This window comes from Nannospalax galili, unplaced genomic scaffold (genome assembly GCF_000622305.1).
Source record: "Nannospalax galili isolate Female #2095 unplaced genomic scaffold, S.galili_v1.0 scaffold286, whole genome shotgun sequence".
In the NCBI taxonomy this organism is placed as follows: Eukaryota; Metazoa; Chordata; class Mammalia; order Rodentia; family Spalacidae; genus Nannospalax; species Nannospalax galili.
In genome coordinates, this window is record NW_008359442.1 from 11,879,000 (window position 1) to 11,903,700 (window position 24,701).

Below are 24,701 nucleotides of genomic sequence, written 5' to 3' on the forward strand. Positions count from 1 at the left end.
CATAAGTGAAGGTCATGCCATTTCCTAGGGTGTCTTCAGGAGCAAATAGGATAGAGGCTGTGGCCATCAGGGCTCCATGACTGTAGCAGTGGGTTTGCACAGGGACCAAGCTAGGTGCTTACTGCACTTTCAGGCTAGTACTTTAACTGGGGTGGGGGAAGGATATTAAAGCCGGAAGTTAGTACTGATCCCTGGTGAATGAGTGTCCCTGCCATGCTCAGGACTATAATAACTTGAAAGGGGGGTAGTGTTTCTGGCTAGAGTGTCTCTTCAGCCATATGGCAGCAGAGGATGAAGAGCCCACTGCTTCTACGTGCTCCCTGGAAGGTGGGGACTCACCGTAGAGCAGCTGCTGCTGCTTGTGGCACTGGGGGTGGTGTTCCCTGGGGCACCTGGCTGGGGTACAGTGAAGGCAGGCAGACTTCCAGACTCACTCTGAGCAATGTGTCTCCTCAGCTCTGCAGCCCATGGCTGGCCTGGGGGCAGGATGGCCTTGCCATAGGCTGATGACTCTTCAAAGTTCTGGTTCCCTGTGAAGACAAGGCCTGCTTGATGAACATGCATGACAACTAGGCTCAGCCCAGAGGTTGCACAAAAGGTCCTGAGTCGGTCTGGGGTGAGACTCTTAGTTGACCTGGAGCCTAGCTAGGGTCAAACAGCTCAGACCAGAATATGACTCAATGTGGAGTCCCCCTATAAAGGGAGAAATTTCTGAAAACATTTGACTTTCAGAGACTAAACTCACTAGAAGCAGCTTTTCCCTGAAGAGCAATCCAGGATGTAAAAGATGAAGTTACCAGAGAATTGAGCCATTTGCCTCAGTAAAAACTAAGGGCTACAATGTATCTTGCAAGGGCCTGTTGCCCTTCATCATTCTCTGAGGTAGCAATGTCAAAAGTGAGTGCAGATAGGTTTAGTGATTCTCAGTACTCACAGATGGGTAGGGGAGGGTGGCAAACTGGGGAAGAGGCCAGCCTTTGGTACTTCAAGGAGAGAAGCTAGGGATGCCTGAGAGCTCTGCCTGGACCACAGTGACTTGCATCCGAGTGAGACAGTAAACGTGCTAATGCAGATGCTATTGAGGGCTTAACCCCCAGCCTGAAGCTGTTTTCCATGGTGTTCCTGGCATAGTCCTTACTACTGTTCCAACTCAGGCCTCCACCTAAGTGAGCGGCCTTTAAGACACACAAAAGGATCCACTTTCTCTCCAGGACAAAGTCCAGAGAGAGTGCACTCTCTCTCTCTCTCCCAGCTCAGACTCTCAGGTGGAAAATGGACCCCTTAAGAAGGAACCTTATAATAACCCACCTCCTTCAACCCCTCAAAAGGACTTATTACTGAGTAGCCTGGGAAGCTGTGGTTCTTTTGTGTCTAGTAGAGCCTAGCCATGAACAGGTGAATAGCAAGACATGAACAAAGGAAAAGGGCCACTCTGGTTTGAAGAAGTTATAGCTGAGGAGAGCTTATAACAATAACTCCCCAAATCTAAGACAGTTCCATGGGTCCAACTAGGCTAGGAAGTACCCACCAAAATCCAGAGAAATGATGGCATCTCCCGGGGTGGGAGCCAGCTGGGCCAGCTCCTCAGGCTCCTCCTTCAGCTTGGTGAACAGGTAGTTACTCTTCTCAGACATGTCCATCTTGCTACTGCTGTCAAAGATGCTGTTCATGGCCATCAGGTGGGGCTTGAACAGGGATTCAGTCTGATCCATGGAGAACACCACGTTGTTCTTCTCAATCTCACTAGTGGGATGAGAGAGCTTTCAGAGCTTCTGCATTTTCTAGTAAAAGCCTTTGGTTCTCCTAGATACAGAAACCCTGAGAGCCAAACCTCTAAAACAAAAAAAGACAGGCAGAAATACCATTGGCATTCTGGAAAGAGTCTCATGATGGAAGCCTGAATCCTGGAGGCAGACACATCAGAGCACCCCCTACGCATAAGCTGTTTCAGATGCTTGAGATGGTGGTACGAGAGGCCTGGTTGCTCATGCCTGTTTGCCTCATGCTGGACTGCCTCCTACGTTCTTCCCAGAGGTGGTGGAGGGAAGGCATAGCATCTGCTTTTCCCCCAAAGTACCACCAATTATCTTGTTTTCCATTCAAAAACGATTAAGCAAACACTGTGTTGCAATCTGCTCCCTCTCAACATGGGTTAGAGACATGATACCATAATAGAACAGGGGGAAGAGGCAAAAGACAGCTCCAGGACTCCATCCTCCTTAAGACAGCCAAATCCTTCCATTAGAAGGATTTACGTGGCAAAGAGCTCTTTGATGTTGTGCCCAGAGTACTGAGAGCCTGGGTGCTCCCTGGGCCCTTGGTTCTTAAGCACCTTATACATCTGGCTCAAGGCCTACCAGCCCCCACTGTACTCACCTCAGGACATAGTTGACACACATGATACACTGGGGCTGTAGGTTGCGGGGGTTGTAGATGACTGTCCCCTGGGTTTCCAGCCACACATAGCCCCCGTGCTTGGCTAGCATCCGGTATTGACCAGACACCACCTGCCCCTTGGTGCACACTAGGGGAGAAGAAAGAGAACCTAAGGTCAAAGGGAGATAGCAGTGGGTACCATATATACAGAGACTCCACAGGGAGGCCCATCTACAGAGAGATGGACAGAACTGACAGATGGACACGAAAGACTGGGGAAAGTAGCTATGAGGGAGGGTTGGAGCTTATTTCAGCCATCTCTTCATTTTGAAAAGAGGACTAGGATGCAGGATTTAAAGAACTTATGACTTAGGAGGAGGCTGCTGGGTCCCTAGGTCTTTTTTGACCCCAGCTGGAAAGTAGATGACTTGCCGGCCTAGTGAGAGAGTGACCCACTCTACAGTTTTGCCATGGCCGGTCACCAGCCCTTGCCTTCAGACTTCCTTACACCTCAGCTGTAAGCAGAGCCAAGAGCAGCACCCACCCTACTTTCCTCACATGTTTCACCCACCACGCATGCAGCTTGGAGAAAGCTAAACAGGGATACCCTCTGCAGCAGACCTGTCACCAATCTCTGCTTGTGAAAGGTAGAACAGAGGGCCTCACGCTTCTAGCCAAGCACTCTACTATGAAGCTGCATCCCCAACACTTTCTGCATTTTATTTTGAGACAAGGTCTCAGTAAGTTGCCCAGGTTGGCCTTGAACTCACTTGGCAACCCAAGTAGACACTGCACATCGAACTTAATGATTCTCCTGCCTTAGCCTCTTGGTAACTGGGACTCAGGCTTGTGCCACAAGGCCCAGCTGAAGTTTGTTTTTATAAAATGCTACCCTTGAACTTTCCAGATCAGCTGTTAGGCCTATTACTTTGGGGACAGAGACAGTCCCCGAGAAAAATCACCTGACTTCAGCTAGGGTCAAGAAAGACCTGGGGACCCAGTAGCTGCCTCATAGCCTCCTCCTAAGTCATAAGTTCTTTAAACTCTGCTTTCCAACTGCCCAGTGGGGCTGCAGGCCTATATAACACCTTTCCTCTTCTAGATTGTTCTGTTTATTACACATGTGTTGTTACTGTCTGAAAACACAAAGTCTACATCTTAGACTGTCTTAGACTCTTCCCCCTTTCAGAATCCATTGTTTTGTTAGAAAGAGATTAAGAAATCCCTTTCCATGGGTGTCTACCAATTTTAGAAATTTCTGGTACCTTTTTAAGTGTCCATTGTTCTGAGCTCCAGTCCAGAAGCCCCCCAGAACTGGGGAGAAGCATGATGAAAGGGTCAGGAAGTCTTGCTGGCTTGGGGACTTTCAGGAAGAAGCAACCCTGGTGTGGTTTCTTCCTTTGCAAGTGGGGCATTGAGACTAATAGTAGTTATGCTAATTACTGTCATTATTAGCTGTCCAGGATGCCTCTACTGTTAGTACTGAGAACCAGATGGATTTGCCTATCACCTACACAAATGATGTTTAGAAGAGTCACCTCTAAGCACTGATTTCCTGTGCTCAGGTCCTGCCACAGAGCTAGCATGTACTTGTAACTATTTATAGACAATGCCTCCAGGGGCCCTATGAAAATCAGCAGGTAGACATAGTCCCGTCCCATCCCCCCACCATCCCCCACTTCCCTATCAGCCCTGTATGGTAGAGGAACATGGCCTGGTTCACAGTAATTCTGTTGCAATTCTTGTTTGATGCCTTTTGTCCTTTTAAAAATTTTAACAAGCATCAACAATGTGCAGGAATTACTGGAACTTACATGTGTATAGTGGTCTGCAGGCCCCCAAACTGTCTCATCAGATGAACTCATGTCTGCATGCCAGTTAGATCAGTGTCTGGCACATGGAGCACCCATGGGACCAGTGTCATTGCTGCCTCACTTAACAAGAAATGTCATGAGCTAATATTACTGCTTCACATCAGAAACTGCAGCCCATGCAGATCCTTTTGGCTTAACATTATTGGTGATTTGCTGAAAGGCTCCTTCCATGGGAGCGGTGCACAGGATTAGAGTCTAAATTAAATTCCTACCCCATGCTTTATTTGCCTTTCATTTTAAAAAACAGACTACTGAATTTTAATTTATCTTCCATAGTCATGCACCCATCTTAAGCATGTAGTGTACTGAGTTTTGACAGATGTAAACACCTATGTAGCTATGACCACAGTGAAGATGCAGAACTCCATCACCCCCAAGGCCCTTATGCTTCCTGGTAACTAATCCTTATTCCTACTTCTGGTTCCAGAACCACTGATCTTTTTCTGTCATCCATGTCTTATCCTTTTTAAGTTTTCACAGAAATGGGATCACGTAAGAGTATGTGCTTTCTTGTGTCTGGTTTCATTACATGTGCCCACCATGATTACATGTGCCCACCATGCTTTTGAGGTTCATGTTGTTGTAGGTGTTTCTGATTCATTCCTGTTCATGGAGGAGTAGTATTCTGTTGTATGGGCATACCATGACAAGTTTATCCATTTGTCTGAGTTCTCAATTGTTGGGAATAAAGCTGCAATAGACACTTGTGTACAAATCTTTGTAGGAACATGTTTTCACTTCTCATGGGTACAGCTAGGAGTGAAACTTTTGAATTATGTGCTAAGAAATTTTATATTGTCAGAAATTGCCAAATCATTTTTCCAAAGTGGTCATATCAACATAATCTAATCTTTTAAACAAAACCCTGTGCTGTAAGGACAGATACCATCTTTTAACATGAGGCAACTACGGAGAACGACTGTGACTTGTTTCACACTTGTTTCACACTGTACAGGACAATAGTGATAGAGTTTAGATAACAGGTCTTATGAGTCCCAGGACAATGCTCTCTGACCGCATTACTCTGAGCCAGAAATAAGTGAGAAGACAAAGTTTGCTGTGGCCACTGTCTTAAACTCTGTGACCAAAGAAGGAACTTTTGTCTTCTCTACTGTCCCTTTCTTGGTGCTCTGGAGGTAATCTGCCTGTAGTGAAAGGATTCTTGTACAATTTCAAGTCTGGAATTGACTTATTTAGACAGTTTCTAAGACAAACCAAATTCAGGGCTTTTATTCTTTTTGATTAACCAGTTCTCTAACCAGAGGTTTTAACTGCATTCTGGTAATTGCAGGCAAGGACCTGCTCTATCAGTAGAATCTAATTCACACCAGCTTTCCAATCATCTGCTCATTAATACCAGCCTTGGTGAGGGGCCTGCTACTTGGTAGGGAGATAGGCTTTTTATGGCCTTTAATCTTGTTTTCCTAAGAGCACATAATGTCCTCATACAACAAAGAGAAGCCACCTAGATCCCTCCTTTGAGAGTAGTAATGTATAAATTATTAATCCATTTGGAAATGATGCCTTTCAATTATCTAAATCTGGTCCAGGACTGAGCTTCCCCAGGCATTTCGATGGGAAACACGAACAGGCTGAGACATGCATGGGTGAATTTCAGACTCCAGTGTATAAACCTGTATCTGCCTCAAACCGGAGCCTCCAGTTACTTCACAGAATGAGTGTGAGTCTACTGGGGGGCGGCAGGAAGGGCAGAGTACTCTGGAGACCCCTGTCACAATTGACATTGACCCTATTTCCAGCCCATGCAGACTTGGCTTTGCTGGATACAGGCCTGTTGACTGAGCAGAGGCCTCTGTACTCAGGGCAACTTTACTTAACTCTACTGGGGGAAGAAAACAGTCTGTGCTTTCTATTTGGATAGTGAGCTACGTTTAAGTACGCCTAGGGCTTCAATATATGAATTCAGTAAAAACAAAAACGAAAACTCCAACCAAACAATCAAAAAAATTTCCAGCACATTTCCCCCAGGGGTCAGCTGAAAACTCCTAAGACAAGCTTTTATGCTAGCTCTTTTTATAGATCAAAGGAGTTCTACCAAGCAAGGTGGATCTTTCAAATGCCTCATGTTCTACAAGTCATTTTTGTTCCTTTCCACAGTCGCTTCTTCCACTTGTCCCTCCCCAGAAGAAAAAGTACTGCCCTCCAAGAATTCTCAAGAATACTTTTAAAAACATGTGTCCCCTACATGGACTGACCCCTTGGTTTAGAAGGCCGTACTTTCTCCCAGTTTCACATGTAAAGGCCCAGAGGTCCAAGAAGCCAAGCCCCGGGGAACTTAGCAGGTCAGTTGGGCCAAAACTTGGCAGACTACAGTGCTTGTGTGTCTCTACCAACCTGCTTTGGGAACAAGAACCCCCCCAAGAGAAGGCTGGAGCCACACCCTGCAGTCTCCTGCTGGTCTAGTCATGGCATCCCAAAGTGGGGCTGGGTCTAGTTTTATGTTTAGGGTTTTTTTTTTTTTTTTCTACCAGATATCACCATGGGAGACTTGTCTGAGATATCATAATGGTCTCTGCTGTTTTATAAGATCAGATGAAAGCCAAAGGTTGCAAGGAAGAAACAGCAGGACCAATCTGAAAGACAAGTTCTTATTCTTTAAGAGAGCAAAGGGTGTTTACACACAACTTGTTGGAGTTGCCGCTCAGTTGGTTGCTCTGAGCTTCAGCTGTCCTGACAGTGGGATGGAGGGTGGAAGGGAGGGGTGGGACTTAGGAACCACAGATAGCTGCCCTTCCACTTCCTATATTGCCAGTAGGGCCACTGGGAAGTGCCTCAGATTTTACCCAGTCTGAATTCTCCTGAACTACCCTCTCAGCAGCACCCCTGTCTGCACCACTGTGGCATGCTTGGAAGTTCTCTTCCCCAAATACAGTTTGATTCATGGGATTATCATTCCCTTAGTGTTCATATTGCTCCTGACATTACGAGAGATACTGAGGTTTGGGCTACCCAGCTCCCAAGGAGCCCAGTCCTTTTTTCTTCAGAAACACGATCCCTTAGGGTACAGATTAAGTCTACTACTCCCTAGTCCTCAGATGTCAAGTACAAAGTTCCTTGCATGTTGATGGGTTGTATGGATTCAAAGAAATTACCCTGGACCATCTCCAAAGGGGAAGACTGAACTGGGAACCTGGCCAAGTGAACAGTATAGAACCACTCTGTCCAAAAATCACTTTCTCGTTGCACTGGCCACATTTCAAGTACTGTACAGTCTATGTGTGGCCTGTGCAAGACACAGAACATTTCTAGGACAGAGGGTTCTACTGGCCAACTCTGCTCTAGAATTCCTTCACTATGCAGGCTTTTGCCATACACCTACACTGTGCTGTCCGGATAGCCTTCTCTTAACAACTATGAATTTGCCCTGTTTAGCCCCATTCTCTCCAACCCTTAAGAATAATCTAATGCATGCCTCTTTTCTTCTTTCCTTAATTCTCCCAGACCTCCTCTTGTATACAGGCACCTGCTGCTGTAGTGCATACCCAAGTTTTATACACTGTCTTATATACTCTCTCCATGGGTACCCCTGAGGGTTGTATAGTCTAGTGACTGCCTAATACTCAGCAGAGGTGGAATGTGGGTCCTGAGATTCAACCTGTCCTCTACACTGTGTGCTTGCCTTGTGCCTGTCCCCTTCAAGGAAGGGGCCTTTTATTAATTTGCATAAAAGTGCTTATAGGCTCCTGGCAGCTGTGGTTCTCAGACCATCTTAAATGCGTATTATTTATCTGCCACACAAGAAGGTGGCTCTGGGAAGGAATTAACAGGGCACACTGTCTTGTCAATCACATCCCTCAGGGCCAGACTGCACAGACATATACCCATCAGGTATTCCTGGAACTTACAGTTCTGGTGACTTTTGGTCATGCTTTCTGAATCCAGAGCATGGTAGAACTCATAGGCTGAGCGACCAAGCAGTTCCTCAGGGTGGTAACCAATCAGTTCCGTGATTCTGAATTAAAAAGAAACCAGAAGTTGAGGAAGAAAGACCATGCGAACTTTGCATAGCATACAGGCAGGGGCTTAAGAAGCTAAACTGAAAAAAATAAAAAGTAGACGCCCTGGTCATACTGTTTATTTATTCAAGCAAAACCCCATCACACTCAATCTGCAACTGTGGGTTCACCCAACCACCCCACATTTCCTGCCCTTGCTGAGGTCCTGTTCAGAGGACCCCACTGTACACATAGCCTGCTCTCTAAGAATACTAAGGGGAGGGGGTTCACACAGCCCCACCTCCCAGTTTCCACAGATGAGTAAGTGGAGATCCAGGAGGGCAGAGAATTGACTTGATGTCTACCCAAGTATCTAGGATCAGTTCTGACTACCAGCTCAAGTTCTCTCTAGTAAGAGTGAGGCATGTTGAAGTAGGAATCCTGTGGCCCAGGTGGGGAGGAGCCAGACAGGAAGAGCCACCTGTGCTCCAGCATCACTCCTTGGATTCTTCTCAGGTGCCACCTGTGACCTCAGGTACCCTTGGACATCAGATGCGTGTCCAGTGTCTGCTTCTGTTCATCCCTTCCTATCTCCAGGAAAGGAGTGGATATAGGTTTCTGAGACGGAGAAACATAAAATCAGCCCTCTATGATACATAGGTGGCAAGGCCAGGCCAGGGCATGGCTATACCAAATGTGGCTGTGTTCATTCTGCAGTGTCTGGTGTGGGTGGGAAATAGGCAGGGAGAAGTAAATACAGAGAGCCATGGAGAAGTACTTAAGCCCTCTTAAGTCTTTCACTGGACAAAGCCCTGGCCCAGACAGACCACTGGAACTGGCTGCCATCTGTATCACAGGTCCTTCCTACTTACTGTGTCTCACCTTCCACATTTTCTCACAAGTGCACTGTCCCGTTTACTTGGCATATCACAAGTTAGAATTGATGCTAGGGGCTCATTATGACAATCCTACACATGGCCTCTGGGCACAGTCCTGTCCTGAAAAACTCATTCCCTCCATACGGGGTGACATGCATGCAGCAGACAGACTAAATCCTTCTAAAATATTGTTTAGCCTGCCACTTCCTGGGCTAAACACCTGTAGTTGTCCCTATTGCCCCCACATCAAGGGCAAACTGCCCAGCTTCCAGGTCTCCCCAGAATCCAGTCTCAGTTTCTAAGCACTTTGATTTCCAGCTAATTTGCAGTGTAACATGTGTGCTCTGCTCTGGCCTCCTCTCCTATCTTCTGCAAGCCCTGACCCTCGCAGGGTTGGCTCCATGTCTCACTTTCTCTGCAGAGCCCTCTCCAAGTCCTTCAACCCTTACAAGTCCTAAAGGGCATGTGCAGTGTCCCCAGGAAGGATGCCTTTGTGTCTTCACATCCTATGCTGTGAGCCCCTGAACTCAGGGGCCACACTTTTTGCCACCCCAATACCCCTAACCATCTGTTCCTCTTTCTCCAGCAAGAATAACCATTTCAATGCACATACACTGCACCTCTCTGTGTGTGCAGTCCCTTATAATCTTTAATTTGTCATTTCTCCATTCTGTATGATGCCTGGTATTGAAGTAAACAAAGAAGAGGCAGTTCTCTGTTTGGAGGAGATGCTGGAGGTCAAAGTCTTTGTCAAACAAAGGGTGGGGGGGGGAAGCTCCACTGGCTAAAAGGCTTAAACATGGTTGATGCAGCTCTGTGGAGGTTTCTCCAGCCAGACTTTGACCAGTTTCAAAGCAGGAGGGATGTTCCCTCACTTGTTCTCTAGGCTCACTGGCTATGGACATGGTACCTTTAGCCTTGACCCTGGGGCTGGCACCCAAGGCCACTTTAGCTGAGGTGAAGATTCAGAAATAATGAGGAGAGAAGCAATGTTGGCCCTACAACCAGATGGCTTTCCAGTTAGGTCAAATGCATTTCAAACTTTGCCTGGGAATCAGGACTACAGTGATGACAGGATGACCACATTTCAAACTTTGCCTGGGAATCAGGACTACAGTGATGACAGGATGACCACTTATAGTCACTGATTTGCCAGTCAAACTGGGCAGATTTAGAACTACAACCAGATGGCTTTCCAGTTAGGTCAAATGCATTTCAAACTTTGCCTGGGAATCAGGACTACAGTGATGACAGGATGACCACTTATAGTCACTGATTTGCCAGTCAAACTGGGCAGATTTAGAATTCTCTAGAAACTCTCAAAAATGGATCTACTGGTATTTTAGGAAAGAGATGATTCTGTTTCCTGAAGGAATCACATTTTCTTTCATGATTAGGATCTTTAAATCAAAATGCTTCAAGTAAATATTATAATCTACCTCATAATAAGATGTTTTATCTAATTAGCGTATCATCTATTCAAAGGCACACAATGGGTATGTTTTGGAAGCGCACAAACAAACCCAGATTTCAGAATTGCCAGTTATCTTCCTGCTAGCAGTTTGCATTTATCTTGTCAGTTAAAATAAATATTAATGTTTCCCTCTTCATTCCTAAACAGACTACTGTAAAAACTGGGAAATGCACATATCCCAAACACAATTGAGGAACGTTCGAGTTGTCAAACTTCACAAAGCCAGGAAACCCCAACCTAAAGCGAATGGTCATTCGCCCCCAATGGCAGGCCCACTGACGCCGCAGGAAGGTTAAGAACCTCACTTGTTTATAGGGTCACTGCTACCGCGCCCGGGGCCTTCCCCGACCATTTCCCTGGCTCTGCCGGAGCAGGACTGTGATAAGAGTGGTATCTGTTCTCTCCATCAGGGCAGAGGAACCATTTCTTTCTTCCTAATTAGAGACCCTTGACTCACAGAGAAAAGAATTAGTTTGAGATCACCCATAAATTTGAAAATCAGCTCAGTAGGGCTGTTCTAAGAGGAAAGAAATGTAAAAAGACTTAATTTACCAGATTTCAAAGCTGAGGACAACATCAGATACTTTTTTAATAATAAGTGGAAAAAGAAGTAGACCAAAGATGCAGGGAGCAGCTCAGTGGACTACGAGGAGGCAGGAGAGGAAGGAAAAGAGGAAACAGACAATACCCAGAAACAGGGTTGTGTTTTGAAGTCAGTGTTACTCTAAGTATATGGGCTAAGCCTCTGGTTTTGGCTTTCAGAGTGAGTTGTGTCTGTAAAATGTGAAACTACTTCTTCATTGCACCCAATTGCTCTTTATCCTTAAGAATGTCTAGAAGTGCGGCTGGAGAGATGGCTCAGCGAGTAAATTACTGTGAAAGCCTGGAAGACCCCCAGCACTCACATCAAAACAGTAAGTTCCAGGTTCACTGAAAGATGCTGTCTCAACAAACAAGGTGAAGGGTGGCAGAGGAGGACACCTGACATGTGTACAGGTGAGCAGCCCCTCAGGGCCTGTACACCCCCCCCCCTACAAATAGGGTGTGGTGTATAGAAGTGGTGTTTAAAATGGACTACTTGAAAGAGAGGGCTAGGAAGGAAATTATTCTCTGTTCCTTCAAGAGGCAGAAGAAGACAGCCAGCTGCCTTATAGGGCAGGACTCCCTCTTAATTCTTTTTAGCTTGTGACCACCATCAGCAGCCCATGGGAGGGACAGCTGAGATCCTAGCCTTCAGATGCCACCGCCTGGAGACTAGGAAGGCCTGGGTGTGGTTTCCTCCAGCAGTAAAGGATTTGCTAAATAAATTAACCATGCAAACAAGATGGGGAGAGAGCATTTGAACTCTTTAAAAGGATGAAAAATTTTTAAGCATTTCTTAACCACCTGCTTGTTTTCCTAACAATGTTTTCACTAATAAATACTTTTAGAGTTCACTCTTCTTTCCATACTCTAACAACCCTTGATTTATTCATTTTAATTTCTGTAAATTTATAAGCTTTGATGATGCATTTCCTTAATATCTAGATTATTCACTAACTCAGATTTTTAAGAAATAGTCATTTTAATATATTTCAATCCAGATTGTGTTTGCTTTAAATAACAGTCCTTAGGCCTTGTACAGTCCTAAAATATTGTCCAGTTATATGAAATCTATACAAACAGCTCTGTAGTGAATAGAAAATCAGTTTCCATCCTGCCAATGCAATGTGCGACCTGTGAGGTGAATTCACACACTGAAAGGTCATCTCATCTACATTCTGGACCAACCCTGTTCTTTATGCCATCAGCCATATTTTAGTAGACAAAATCCCATAAGCAGTAAGAAGAAATTTCCTTTGAATTGTAGCAAGCAAGAAGCAGATTATGTAAAGGAATACTTTCTGAACTGTGAGATCTAGTAAACTTTGAAATACATTCCAAAGAGAATTTATAGAGTTCTCTCTCCCAGGGAGTATTTCTAGCAGTCTAGATGAGACAGATCATATATGAGCACTTTTAATACACTGAAATATAGTTAGGGCTGGCTCCAGAACACTGTCAGCTGAGCAGATACAGGTGCATGAAGAGTACATTAAAGTTCTAACTGAATCTAAACAAACTCTCTATACTCCCCTACTGGATGTATAGAGAAAGGCTAATGAATAGGCCTGCCAAAAATACTTAGAATAAACTATGTATAAAACCAAAATACATTCAATATCCTAGTATAAACTATGTATAAAACCAAAATACATTCAATATCCTAGTATGAAAAAACTACCCTGAAATTAACATGACATCTATCCTCTAAAACACCAGAAAAATAGTTTGTGTCCCCAATACACAGTAAAAGAAAATAATGTTTTACTATTAGTTTGTTTAAAGTCAGTCTATTTTATGCCCAGATTTTTAAACACCTTATAGCTGTCTTCATATATGTGTTACAATTCTTCTTTATCTTTTTTTTTTAAAGTTATACTTCTTTGTGTGGGGTTGGGGGGGGCATTGCAAATATGGGGGTGTGAGGAGGTCAAAAGACAATTCAAGGAGTCTCCTTCCACTATGTGGGTTCTGGGGATTAAACTCAGGTCATCAGCCTTGGTGGCAAGTGCCTCTACCTGCTGAACCATCTCACTGGCCCAGTCTTTATATTTTTATTTATTGATATTCTCTTTATGATCCTCAACTTTTTGCTCACTTTCATTATCTTTATTGTTTCTAAGTTCTTTAAATAAAATGAATTCACCATCTTTTTTACCCAAAGATTTATTTTTAATTATGTGTGTGTGTCTATGTGAGTACCCATACCCTCAGAGGCCAGAGGCTGGATCCCCTGGAGCTGGAGTTACGGGTAAGCCACCAGCCGTGGGTGCTGGGAACTGAGCTTGGGTCCTCTGCAAGAGAAGTATGCACTCTTAATCACTGAGCCATCTCCTAAATCTCTTGTCTTACTCGCAAAATTTGGAATGTGGTTGTCTTAACTGTAACTCCTGGTTATGTCCTGTGTTGTTTTAATCCATTGACAAAACAGGGTTGCTCTCAAATTCTTTGTCTATAAATATTAAATTAATTTCTTCACTAATGTGATTTTAATATGTATTTCTAAGGTACAGAAAGACCTCTAGAATTCACAAAATCACAGTGGGATTTCATGTGCTTTTTCTAGAAAAACTGCTCTCTAGTCTCCTTGATGGATAGGCGTCCTGCACAGTTACTCTACTTGGCCACTAGATGGCGTCTTCACGTGAATTTAAGAACACGCCATATTTTAAACTGCTTGAGAACTTTTGTCTTCCTTTTGAGTGAATGAAATGTTCTGTTTTGTACTATGCATTTGCTGTGGCTCATTAAGCTGCTTATATCCCAAGCTCTAAACCATTAGCCATCAGGAATAATTTCTTCCTTCTTTGATATAATAGTCCCTGGCATAGGATTACATACATGGCAGATGCTCAGTAAATAATAGCTCATGAATGGGTTGCTTAGTATTTTGGGAAACAGACTATAACACTTATGTTTGAGTCTGGGTGGAGAATATTATCAATTATACTGTTAATGAAGACATTCTTAGCACTCAGGAGGCTGAGGCAGGAGGACTGTCACAAATTCTAGGACAGCCTAGGGGTTGTGGTGGGGGATGGGTTGGGGACAGCACACTTTAACTTAGCTACAAAACTTTATAAATATGGCAACATGACATTCGAAAAGTTTCAGGTTCTAGAACATTTTGGATTTCTGGATTCAATTAGTAAACCCTATGTAAAATGTCTCTAAGCTCGAAAAATCTGAAACATTTTTGGTTCCAGGAATTTCAGATAAGCAGTACAAACTCATAAACTGTCTAAACCATGCCTGTGCTCCTGTGGCTAACAGAAATTGTAGGCTTTTAAAAATATTTACTATCTCAAATAGAGGACTTTGTGAGTCCCTCTGCTCCTCCACTAAGGGATTATTCAAATGCATTTTGAATCATCTGTAATCCCTTAATTCACTTTTAGTTGGATCAGAATAAGCTGTGTAGAATTTATTGATTGTGGAAACCTGAAGAATTCGACATGTGATTAGAACCATTTTTTTTCTTTCTCCTTTTGTTCTCTTTCTCTATGACCGTTTTTCTTTGTTGTATTAGATATATTAAATCAAAGGAAAGTATCAAAACTTCTTCAGATTTCTAACTGCCCGACTTCTGATTCTTTCTAGCTTTCCTTAGGGATAAATAATACCCTTTGTGGGAAAGCATAGCCCCTCCCTATGTCAGATATCACCAAACTAAGTTAATTCACTGGTTAAAATGGGGAGTCCTGACCCCACCATTGGCCATCATATGTAGGTGCTAGTTTTAGATCATATCTCTCAGAAGGGCACATGTTAGCGTATGTATGACCATACCTACGTGCACACACCTTTCCCTAGCCCAGTATAAAGAGTGAAAACAGAACAAGCTCCTCAGTCCTCCCCTACCAAACCCAAGTCCTCAAAGAACTGAGAAATAACACTGAGGGATTAAACACTTAAAATAGTCCTTTCATAAACTGTCTAAGCCATGTCTGTACCCTGGTTAACTAATCTGATAATCGGTTAAACACAGCTTCTGTGTGGCACAGCACTCTCTGTTTATATGCGATGCACTGGTCTCTCCAGCACAACTGAATTTGAGTTGGGCTGCGTAATCAGGTTCCTTGAAAGCAAGATTATGCTGAAAAGGCAAAGAGTCCTTCAGACCATATAAACAACATCTCCCTCCATACAGTGAGTCACAAAGCCCTAAATCATAGGATCCTTCAAGCAGATAGCCACTCTGCCTGCCAATCCTGAGCCAAACTAAAGAAATCAGCACAGTGTTCCTCTTCTGTCTGTGAACATGTCTTCAATTCCCTTCAGGTGCCCATTTCTTTTGCCTTTCCCTCTTCCTTTAACCCAAGACTGGTGCTTTTAGAAAACTAGCCAAAACTCATTCAAACCACAATAATGAATAAACAGATTAACACTGAATTATCATTTCAAGGGGATTTTCCCCCTCGTTTTAACAAGAATCAGACTAAAGTTGGTTCTTTTTAAAGAGAGGGCAAGTGATTCTGAGGATGATGGGGCTTTCCCTGCTCATGATGGCTTTCCCTGTGATGGCTTCACTCAGAGGACCTCCAGCTTCTATCACCTGCAGCCCTGGCTGCTCCCAGGCTGCACGGCTAAAGGTTCTGAGCACCACTTCACCTCAAAGCTGGTGATGTGAGCCAGGCATTGGGACTTTGCAGATCATCTCAGAAGACTGCTGAGAATGCATGTCACAATGCTGTCTTCTGCCCAGAATATTCATTTGGACACAAGAACTATATGTGATGAACAACCTTCCCCAGAAAAGGAATACAGGGATGCATCTTTCTATCCAACCACCACCACCACAACAGTGACGATACTAAAACTAGCATCAGTGCTGATGGTGAAGTTCCAATTTATCTCCCTTTTCCAACTTATATAAACACCCACTACCTCCCAGAACCTTGAGTCCTAGCTCTATTGTGATCAGAGCTAGGGGACAGAACCATGTCAAAGATGCTTTTACAAAACTTCTGAAATGGGGCCATAAGTGATGGCCAATTCCAAGCAGGGGCCACCAACTTGCACCAGGTCCATCTAGATTTAGCGTGGAGAAACTAAGGCTAACCTGGAAAGCAGAGCTACTCCCCTGTAGGAACCAAGGCCCATGGATGTCCAGCTGACAGAAAAAGATGCCAGGCGGGCCTGATGGGATCTGGGCAGGAGGCCCTTCTGTTTTGGCACTTGGGGGCCTCCTGCTAGTGGGAAAGCCCAGGCAGTTTCTTGCTTGTGTTTTCTCCTCCTACTACCTTCAGAAGCAAGCTCATATCCTTGAGCTTAGTGGTGAGGTTTTTGTTTTGGGGAAGCCAGGGATGGACATGAGCAAAAACTACCCCCTTCCCCCATGCTATGGAGCTGTGCCTCTCCAAATGCTTTCCCAGCTATGACCTCATCCCACAATAAGCCTATGGAATATGCCAGGAACAAATCATCCATTTCCAAGGGGAGTGGGCCAGAACTTCAGGTAGTATGGAGTTGCTGCAGAGAGCTGAGGTCATGCTGGGTGAGCTCTGCCTTAGAGGGCATATCTGGCATAGCTAGTCAGCAAGACACAATGGTATTTACTCAGGCTAGGTGTACCCGAGGCCCAGGCCAAGTCCCCCTGGTGCTGGCCACTGTTTATCACAATCTGTTCTGTCTTCCTCCTCCACATCTGGATCATCAGGTCCCACAGTTGCAATACCAGGATAGGCTGAGGTTAGGAACGATGGTATAGGCTATACATACCATGGGCCCAACAACAACCATGGCTTGCCTCTTCACTGTGTCAGCCTTCAAATTTAGCTGGCAACTAAAGATGACATACCTTCCTTGTTCAGCCAGGGTGTACTCTCAGCTTTAATAAAGGTGAGAACAAAAGCTAACACTGAACATACACTACTGGATCGGAACCTTGGCCATGCTCTTTGTCACTATTGTGTCCCCAAAGAGACTGGCCAATGGGCTCAGAAATGGGGGTTAGATCCAGCTTAGCTCCCTTCATTTTAAAGTCTTCACAAGGAGGCTAGCTGGTAGCTAGAATGCAGCTGTACACATCAGGGGCAAAGACTGAGAGAACTATAAAAGAACCAGAGAAAGCCAACCAGTGTGGGTCAGTATCCAGGCCAGAACCCCATGCTCCTGGCTGGCCTCCAAATTGAGAATACTTATAGAATCTCTAGACTTTTGTCATGTGGGACAGGAGACTGTCCTTGGAAATCTCCTCAGGAGCCAGATTCATATGTGGATAAATATACACACACCACAGTGATGGTAACAGTTACATACCAGAACAGTTCTGTAGACAGACCTTGAGGCTGTATCAATGGGAGACTACCAACTAGATGCCAGGAGTGCTGGCGAAATTACACACAACTTAAGTCTACAAGCTTGCACCCAGCAGCACAGCACTTATGGCCCAGTCTCATCCCTTTATCACAGGTACAATCACACACTAGCAGGTAAGATTCACTCTGTGTTAGCATATAGTGCACATCCTCAGAGCGCTACCTATCGTCACAGTAGGTGAACTTCATGTCCATGCTGTGGCGGCTCAGGAAGGTCTTGCTGTCCAAGGGGATGTCCATGTGGGATGGATGCTGGATTGGCTCACACATGATGATGAGGCAGGACAGGAGGGGCTCCTTATAGCCACAGAGGCTACTGTGAGGGGGGCAGTTGTTGTAGACTTTCACCTGGCCAGTGCAGTGCAAGACCTAGGAAGCAACACAGAAGTCGGATGAGGCAAAGAGCCTGAGAACAGGGGCAGGACTTTAGGCACTGCCCCCATATGCACTTGGGACACCAACCCAGGACTGATGTCCTACCTTCCAGGTGGCTGACTTGAGGTTGACAGTTCGGCCTCTGTTGGTAACTGTGCACTTCATCCTCATGAAGAAGTCCCGTTCTGTAGACATATCTTTGCTTTTCTTCCCCAAACCAGAGCCTGGGTGGAGAAAGGTGTGGATACCAGTTGAACTAATTTAAATCTTTACTCAGAAGAGAGGCTCAGGTGCAACATTGCTGGGCATCTTATGCTTATGTTTCCTGGTGATTTGTGCTTTAGCACTTGCTACCTTCCATGAACACAGAGCTCCCACATGGTACAAGGACAAATGATTCCTCAGCTGCAGTGCCTTTTGTGTCTTGGCTCTATTGTAGTCAGAGCTAGGGGACAGAAATATGTCAAGGATGCTTTTACAAAACTTCTGAAATGGGGCCATAGCGATGGCCAATTCCAAGCAGGGGCCACCAACTAATACCAGGTTCATGTAGAAAGCAGAGCTGCTCCCCTGCAGAAACCAGATCCTCCTGATGTCCAGCTGGGAGAGAAGGTGCTAGGCCTAAGGGAGGCTGGGCAGAAGCTCCTGTCTTAGTGTATCCCTTGGAGCATGAACACCTGCCCTATCATGTGGTATACTTAGCACCTGAGTAAAGCAAGGGGTGACTATGACCATAGTCTCAGCAGTTCTCAAGGCAGGCTTGGGTCCTCTCGTAGGAAGCCTGAGGTTCAATCTGAGTGAGTTACTCCAAGGACATAAGTCTTTCTAGTTAGAGTTCTCCTCCAATACTCCTGTCTGCTCTTTCTAACCTGTCTCTCAGGAAGTTAAACTCTCTGCACCCTATTTGTGACCTGCAGTGGCTATGTTCTAGACAATGCAACATTACCTTTCTCTCTAAGGTGACATATGTGTGGGGGGGGGCACGACTTGATTTAAGTCCTGGGACTAGGGGTAAGTTTATTTTAAAGACAATCAGATCCTCTTTCAGCCAGAATAAATCGCCAAGGCCAACAATATAGCATTTTAAAATTCATTACAAATCTCTAAATATCCTGCCATTTCTACTTTTTGTTATATAGAGTAAGAAATACAAGGTTACCTGGATCTAAATTTTCTCTCTACCACCATCCCCATTCTGGCCTTTCAAAGGCCTAGTGTCACAGAGCAATCTACAGCCTTGCTTCTAATGGTCACACTGCTCTCCAAGAGAAGCTGTCAACTTCTTCACCTAAACCTTGGTTTATGCAGCTGACATAGTACAGAAGAACTGTGTGTCAAAGGAATTGGCACCTTTGAGCTGAACTTAAATACCCTTCGGGGAGCCCACTAAGTGACATATTGAATGGCGAATCTTCGTAGTTCAGATAGGCTGTCTCTCCCATATTTTTGCTGCTTATAATTTTAATTTTCATAGGTAGGGCTTCATATAATGAATTATACTTGCATCTTGGGGGCCACCAGGAGTTATGAATGAGGGGGTTTGAAATTCATTTGTGACTACCTGTTGGGTTACAGTGGGCTCCTAACTTACTAACCTCTGGATTCTCCCCATGCTGACATTTGATAGCATCACCCCTGCTTAAAAAGCTTTAGTAGCTCCCTGCTGTCTGCAGAATAAAATTTGAGGCCCTCCACCCGGCCAGCAAAGCAATCTCTGTCCCGACCTTTACTTCCTCTAGGAATCCACATTGACCCTTTGCTTTTAGATCATGAGTTCACCAGCAGGCTGGCACCCTTCAGCAAAGACTTGCTGACTCATTGAGTTTAACTGATTTCAAGTCCCACACAATGAATCAAAGAATGAAAAGTTTTGTTCAGATAAGCAGAGGGCACTTGGCTGAGTCATGGCACTTGAAAGCTGGAAGATCTGAGACTTTGCCTAGTTTATTGCCTAGTCTATCAATTTGAAAAGACTCTGAGCAACATAGGCATAAGATACTTAATTTGGCTCACAGAATCAAACTGAGACTTGGTTGGACTGAGATCAAGAACCCAAGGGCCAGTGGGTTTCTGGAGAAAAGAAGCAGTAAGAGCCACCTGGTTTAGAAAGTGCTTCTGAAAACCAGACATGGTGGTAGATGTGTGTAATCCCAGGACCTGAGAAAGAGGGTTACAAGTTTGAGGCCAACCTAGGCTACATAACAAGACATGATCTCAAAAAACCAAAACCGAAAAGAAAATTTCTGATGGGGTGGCCCCTCTTCCATTGAACCTTTCATTCTGTACAGCTTAGATTTTCTCAGCAGCACAGGCAAGATATTAAATAGACTCAAGATGGTCTCCAGCCTAGGCACTCTGGGAGTCAGGTGGCCAGGGCCTTTGGGTAGAGAGCAGAGAGGCCAGATGAGAGGTCAGGGGCAGTGTTGAAAGGGAGGTAGGTGTAATTCTGCAAAGCTTTGTAGGACAGGCCCAAATGAGGTTTGCAGTACTCCATCCCAATGGCAGAGGTAAGCCAATGAAGTGTCTGCTTTTGCAGTGAGTATGGTAATGAGAAACCTTGCAGGCTTGGAACTACTGCCTTCCTTTGTTATTCAGGTTGGATGAGCACAAGCCCCAGGGGCAGTGGTAAGTCAGAGATGTTCAAGAAGATGTCTTGATGCCCAGACCAGTGATAGGTTCTTAATTCAGAAACTATTTTGACAGTCATTGAGCTCCACTGCTGCCTAAAGCTCCAGTTCTTTTTGTTTTGCTTTTAAATATTTATTTTTATTTATGTGTTTGTGTGCACATTCGTGCAAGTACCCGAAGGCAAGAGGGTATTGGAGCCCCTGAAGCTGGAGTTACAGGCAGTTGTGAGCCTCCAGACATGGGTGCTGGGAACCAAACTTGGATCCTCTGAAAGAACAGCAGGTACTCTTAACCACTGAACCATCTCTCCAGCCCCAAAGCTTCAGTTCTTTTGACTGTTTTCATGCCTTTTCTTGAATGCCATCTATGCAAATTGCCTTCTGCCTATGCAGATCCTTACATTAACAGAGTTTAGTGTAACGATCTTTTAAAATCTTGCCCATCAAAATTTCCCTTTCTCATCAGAGGCCTCATTCACTCCGTGGCTCCTGTGGTAGCTAGTTCATAAGTGGTCTTAAGGAGCTATGCCTCCTGGTGCACACCCAACCAGAGCAGCCTGGACCTTGTACTAACCAGGAAAATGAGGCAGAAGTGATGCTGTTTCAATTTCAGGACTCACTCCTGGGAAGGTCTTTCAGCTTCTATCATTTCACTTTGGAAGGGGAGGGAGTAACAGGGCAGGGGTTCCTGAGCTGCCATGTAAGATGGCAAACTCCATATGAAAAAGGCTACTCTGAGGCCCCATGGAGTGACAGGTGTGGTCACCCTGCTTCCCAGACACCAGCCACAGGTGAGCCATTTTGATCACCCCAACCTACTCCAGCCCTTGATGACTGCAATCCATCTGATGTCACACAGTGCAAGAGTCCTGCCCACAGAACCCACAGAAACCTAGAAGATTGCTTAAGCCTAAGTTTTTGATGGTTTGTTACACAGCAATAGGCTGTGCAGCAGCTCCCATGAGCACTGGTGCAGATGAGGTTATTAGTTTGGGTGTTATCGCTTGGCAGAGATCTTGATCTCAGATGACAGAACCTCCTAGAGATGGCACCCTGACCAGAAGGAGTGCCCTGGTAGTATGGCATCAAGCATCAGGTAGGCCATCAGGAACTATTCTGAGTACTGAGTACATCTAGGGCTCATGATCTCATCTCAGAGGTTGCATGCCTATACAACAGGCGAGCCCAACTAGAGTTTTCTATGGATGACAGTTTTTCCCAGCATCATGACCATGATCCACCTGCCCTGTACTTATAGTTAAATGGAAGGCAGATCCCCTCCCTGAGTGAGAAGGGCACAAGAAGGACAGAAACACAGAAGAATACTTTACCATTTTTTAGAGTCAGGTTCTCACGGATCTCCTCATGGTCACAAGGATGAGTGAAGTCAAAGATACTGTGTCCTGTTAGCTCTACCTGTTTCAAAAGCAAGTTAGACTTCATTACTCCAATATTGAAGTCAAAGACTCCAAAGGAGAACGGGGCTGCCTACAAGCTTTGAAGACAGGGAGGAGATTGTATAGGGTCATCATTCAGTCTCTAGTCAATGTTAGGTCCACAGACTTACACATGTGACAGAGCACTGTTGATGATGACGGATACTTGATTCATGAGGGATATCATGGTAATCTAGCTAGAAGAGATCTAACCATCAGGATGGTCATCATCAATGTCAAGCCTAGAGCCAGTGGGAGCATGTTCCTGAGGATTGAGACCTGAGGATTATGAGTGTCGGAGTAGGCATGTGCAGGAAGAAGTGAAGAGAGACTGTGACCAATACCTTCCATTAGTTTCTGTTCCCAAAGATATTTTTCCTTTTTGAAAGAGCTAGAAAATGGTGTCACCTGGGTGAGTCCCATGAACTTGCTGATGTTTTCTGACAGGAAGATCATATCGCCATCTTGGGTCACCACAGCAATGAAACCCTCCAAGGCTTTTAGGTACAAGTTATCCATCTGCTGGTCAGCCTCAACTTCAGACTCATTTTCAGAGCAGACTGGAAAGAGAAGAGGATGGGTGGTTTGCATGAATGTGGTGTTAAAACAGGAGCTGGGCATGCACGGTAGCACACGCCTTTAATCCTAGCACTTGGGAGGCAGTGGCAGATGGATTTTGGTGAGCTCAAAGCCAGCTTGATCTGCAGTGAGTTTCAGGCCAGCAGGGGCTACAGGGAAACCCTGTCTCAAAACAAACAACCTGCCCATCCCTCAAATAAAAAAACCCAGACATGACTGGGTTAGGTGTCTGCCAAGGTTGGCTCCGGGGCACAAAGCAGATAGACTTTATGGGGGAATGCATACTTCCAACTATCTAGTTGTCTGCCATATGCCTAGTCAGTGGGCACTGCATGAAACTACCCAGGACACCCTGACAAGGGCTTGGGGACAGTGTGGTTATTGTGACAACAGTACCTGGAGTATGTGTAGTAATGGCGGTGGAAGCATCCATAGCAGTGGTCATCACAGAAGCAGGAACAGAAATTTTAGCTAATGTATATTGAACAATTACTACACACCAGGTACTGAAGTAAGTATTTTGTATATTCTTTACAATGACCCATGAGGTATGTTATTATTCCTAGTCTCCTCTTACAGACAAAGGTTATAAGGGTTAAGCCATTTGCCCAAGGTTATGAAGTCTAGAAAGCTAGCAAGCCCCAGAAACTGAAAGCAGAGGCCATATTCAACCATTTATATAAAGGTTTTGGGGTCCAACATAGTATCTATTCCTAGAGCTGGTTCCTATTAGTCTATAACCTTGCGTAAGTAACAACTCTTTAAACATCGGTTTTCTCATCAGCAAAACAAGGATAGTAATTTCCATCTCCTTAAATTGTAAAGATTAAGTATGTAAACAGCTTAAATGGTATCAACAATTGTGAATTCTTTCCTCACCTGTTCCCTGTAAGGCACTGTCACTACCCTCAAATTGCTGAAAGCCAACACAGCATCACAAAGCTAAATGAGCACTGAAGGACATCACAGCGGGTCACCAATGGAAGGGTGCAGAGAATAAGTGCTTCAGGGGTCAGAAGAGGAGGAGTTAGCTTGAGTGATCAGAAACAAATCTTCCAAAGAAAGAGGTTTGAGCAGACTCATGAAAGACGGCTCACACTAGGATGGAAAGAGAAGGCTTGTTAGGCTGGAAGAGGCTAGGTAGCCTCCTGGAAAACACACGGAGCAGGCTTCCTTCCAGGATGGAGCAGAGCCCACCCGGCTGCAGAGGATCCATGTCTGAGACTGGACAAGGGAGGTAAGGCCCAGTGTCTTGAAGGGATGCTTCTTTCAGCCAAAGTAGCAGGGATGTGGCATCTAAAAGCATTACTTTGAGGACATTACTTTGTCAATAGCATGCAGAACAGTTTGAGGAGAGTGAAACTTAAGAGGCACAAAAGAGTGAGATAGCAACTATATTAATGTCAGACTAGAGGTAGGTGCTAGGAGCAACAAGGGAAAAGATCCACCCCAACCGTCTACTCTGTAGACCTGCCTATCAAGTATTCCTCTGCTAGCTGCAAAATATAGGCTCAGCTCTTGTCCAGACAAAAAGAACTCTAAAGCCCCAGCCCTTAATTATCCTCAGTTCACAGACTGAATCCTCTTCATTACTTAACTCCAAATGTACATGTGCTTTAAAAAAAAATCTGTATTCATCCAGCATGAACATCAATCCAAGTATGCCTTACTTGATTTGCAGAACAAGAGACTTATAGAGTAGGTTGCTACTTATGATAGTTCATATTTACTGGTCTAAAAAGAGTCTTTCAAATAGACTCTTCCAGGGAGTCTAAAGTGCAATTAGATGTATGGGCCACTTAGCAAGTGATACAGCATTGCTGAAGAGTGGGGAATCAAAGCCCTTGAGAAGCAAGGCCACCGGGTTTATCTAATTCTCCTCATTTTCTATGAACCCTTAAATGTAAGCATCAGAAGAACAGACACCAATTAGGAGATACCAAAGTGAAGACTTCTGGTCCTAGTTCTGCTATGTGATTTATGGGGTCTTACACAAAGTAAAAATGTGGGACCTCTTGCTGAAAAATTAAGCCAATTCTAAGACCCTTGTAAGAGTGTGGAAGCTATGCCCTACTCAGGCTGGTGCTGAAGAGTTCTATCCCAAGGCTTCCTAATTCAGGACTCTCAGGCTGGGTTGGGAACATGCTTTCCTACAAAATTCTCAGAAGATGGCAAAGCTGTTGCTCCAGGGACCGCACACTGAAGATTATCACCTCAACTCTAG

General features: G+C 44.8%; 1 protein-coding gene across 1 annotated transcript in view; it reads right to left on the reverse strand.

Annotated features, from left to right (window-relative positions):
* Positions 1-24,701, reverse strand: part of Epas1 (endothelial PAS domain protein 1) — an 87,451-nt gene that overhangs the window by 7,483 nt on the left and 55,267 nt on the right. The window contains exons 3-10 of the mRNA XM_008823068.3: positions 22,307-22,458; positions 21,794-21,878; positions 17,941-18,059; positions 17,624-17,829; positions 8,117-8,223; positions 2,377-2,524; positions 1,529-1,743; positions 340-530 (exon numbers count right to left, since the gene is read on the reverse strand). Coding sequence (XP_008821290.1) covers positions 340-530; positions 1,529-1,743; positions 2,377-2,524; positions 8,117-8,223; positions 17,624-17,829; positions 17,941-18,059; positions 21,794-21,878; positions 22,307-22,458 — 1,223 coding nt within the window. The remainder of the gene's footprint in view (positions 1-339; positions 531-1,528; positions 1,744-2,376; positions 2,525-8,116; positions 8,224-17,623; positions 17,830-17,940; positions 18,060-21,793; positions 21,879-22,306; positions 22,459-24,701) is intronic.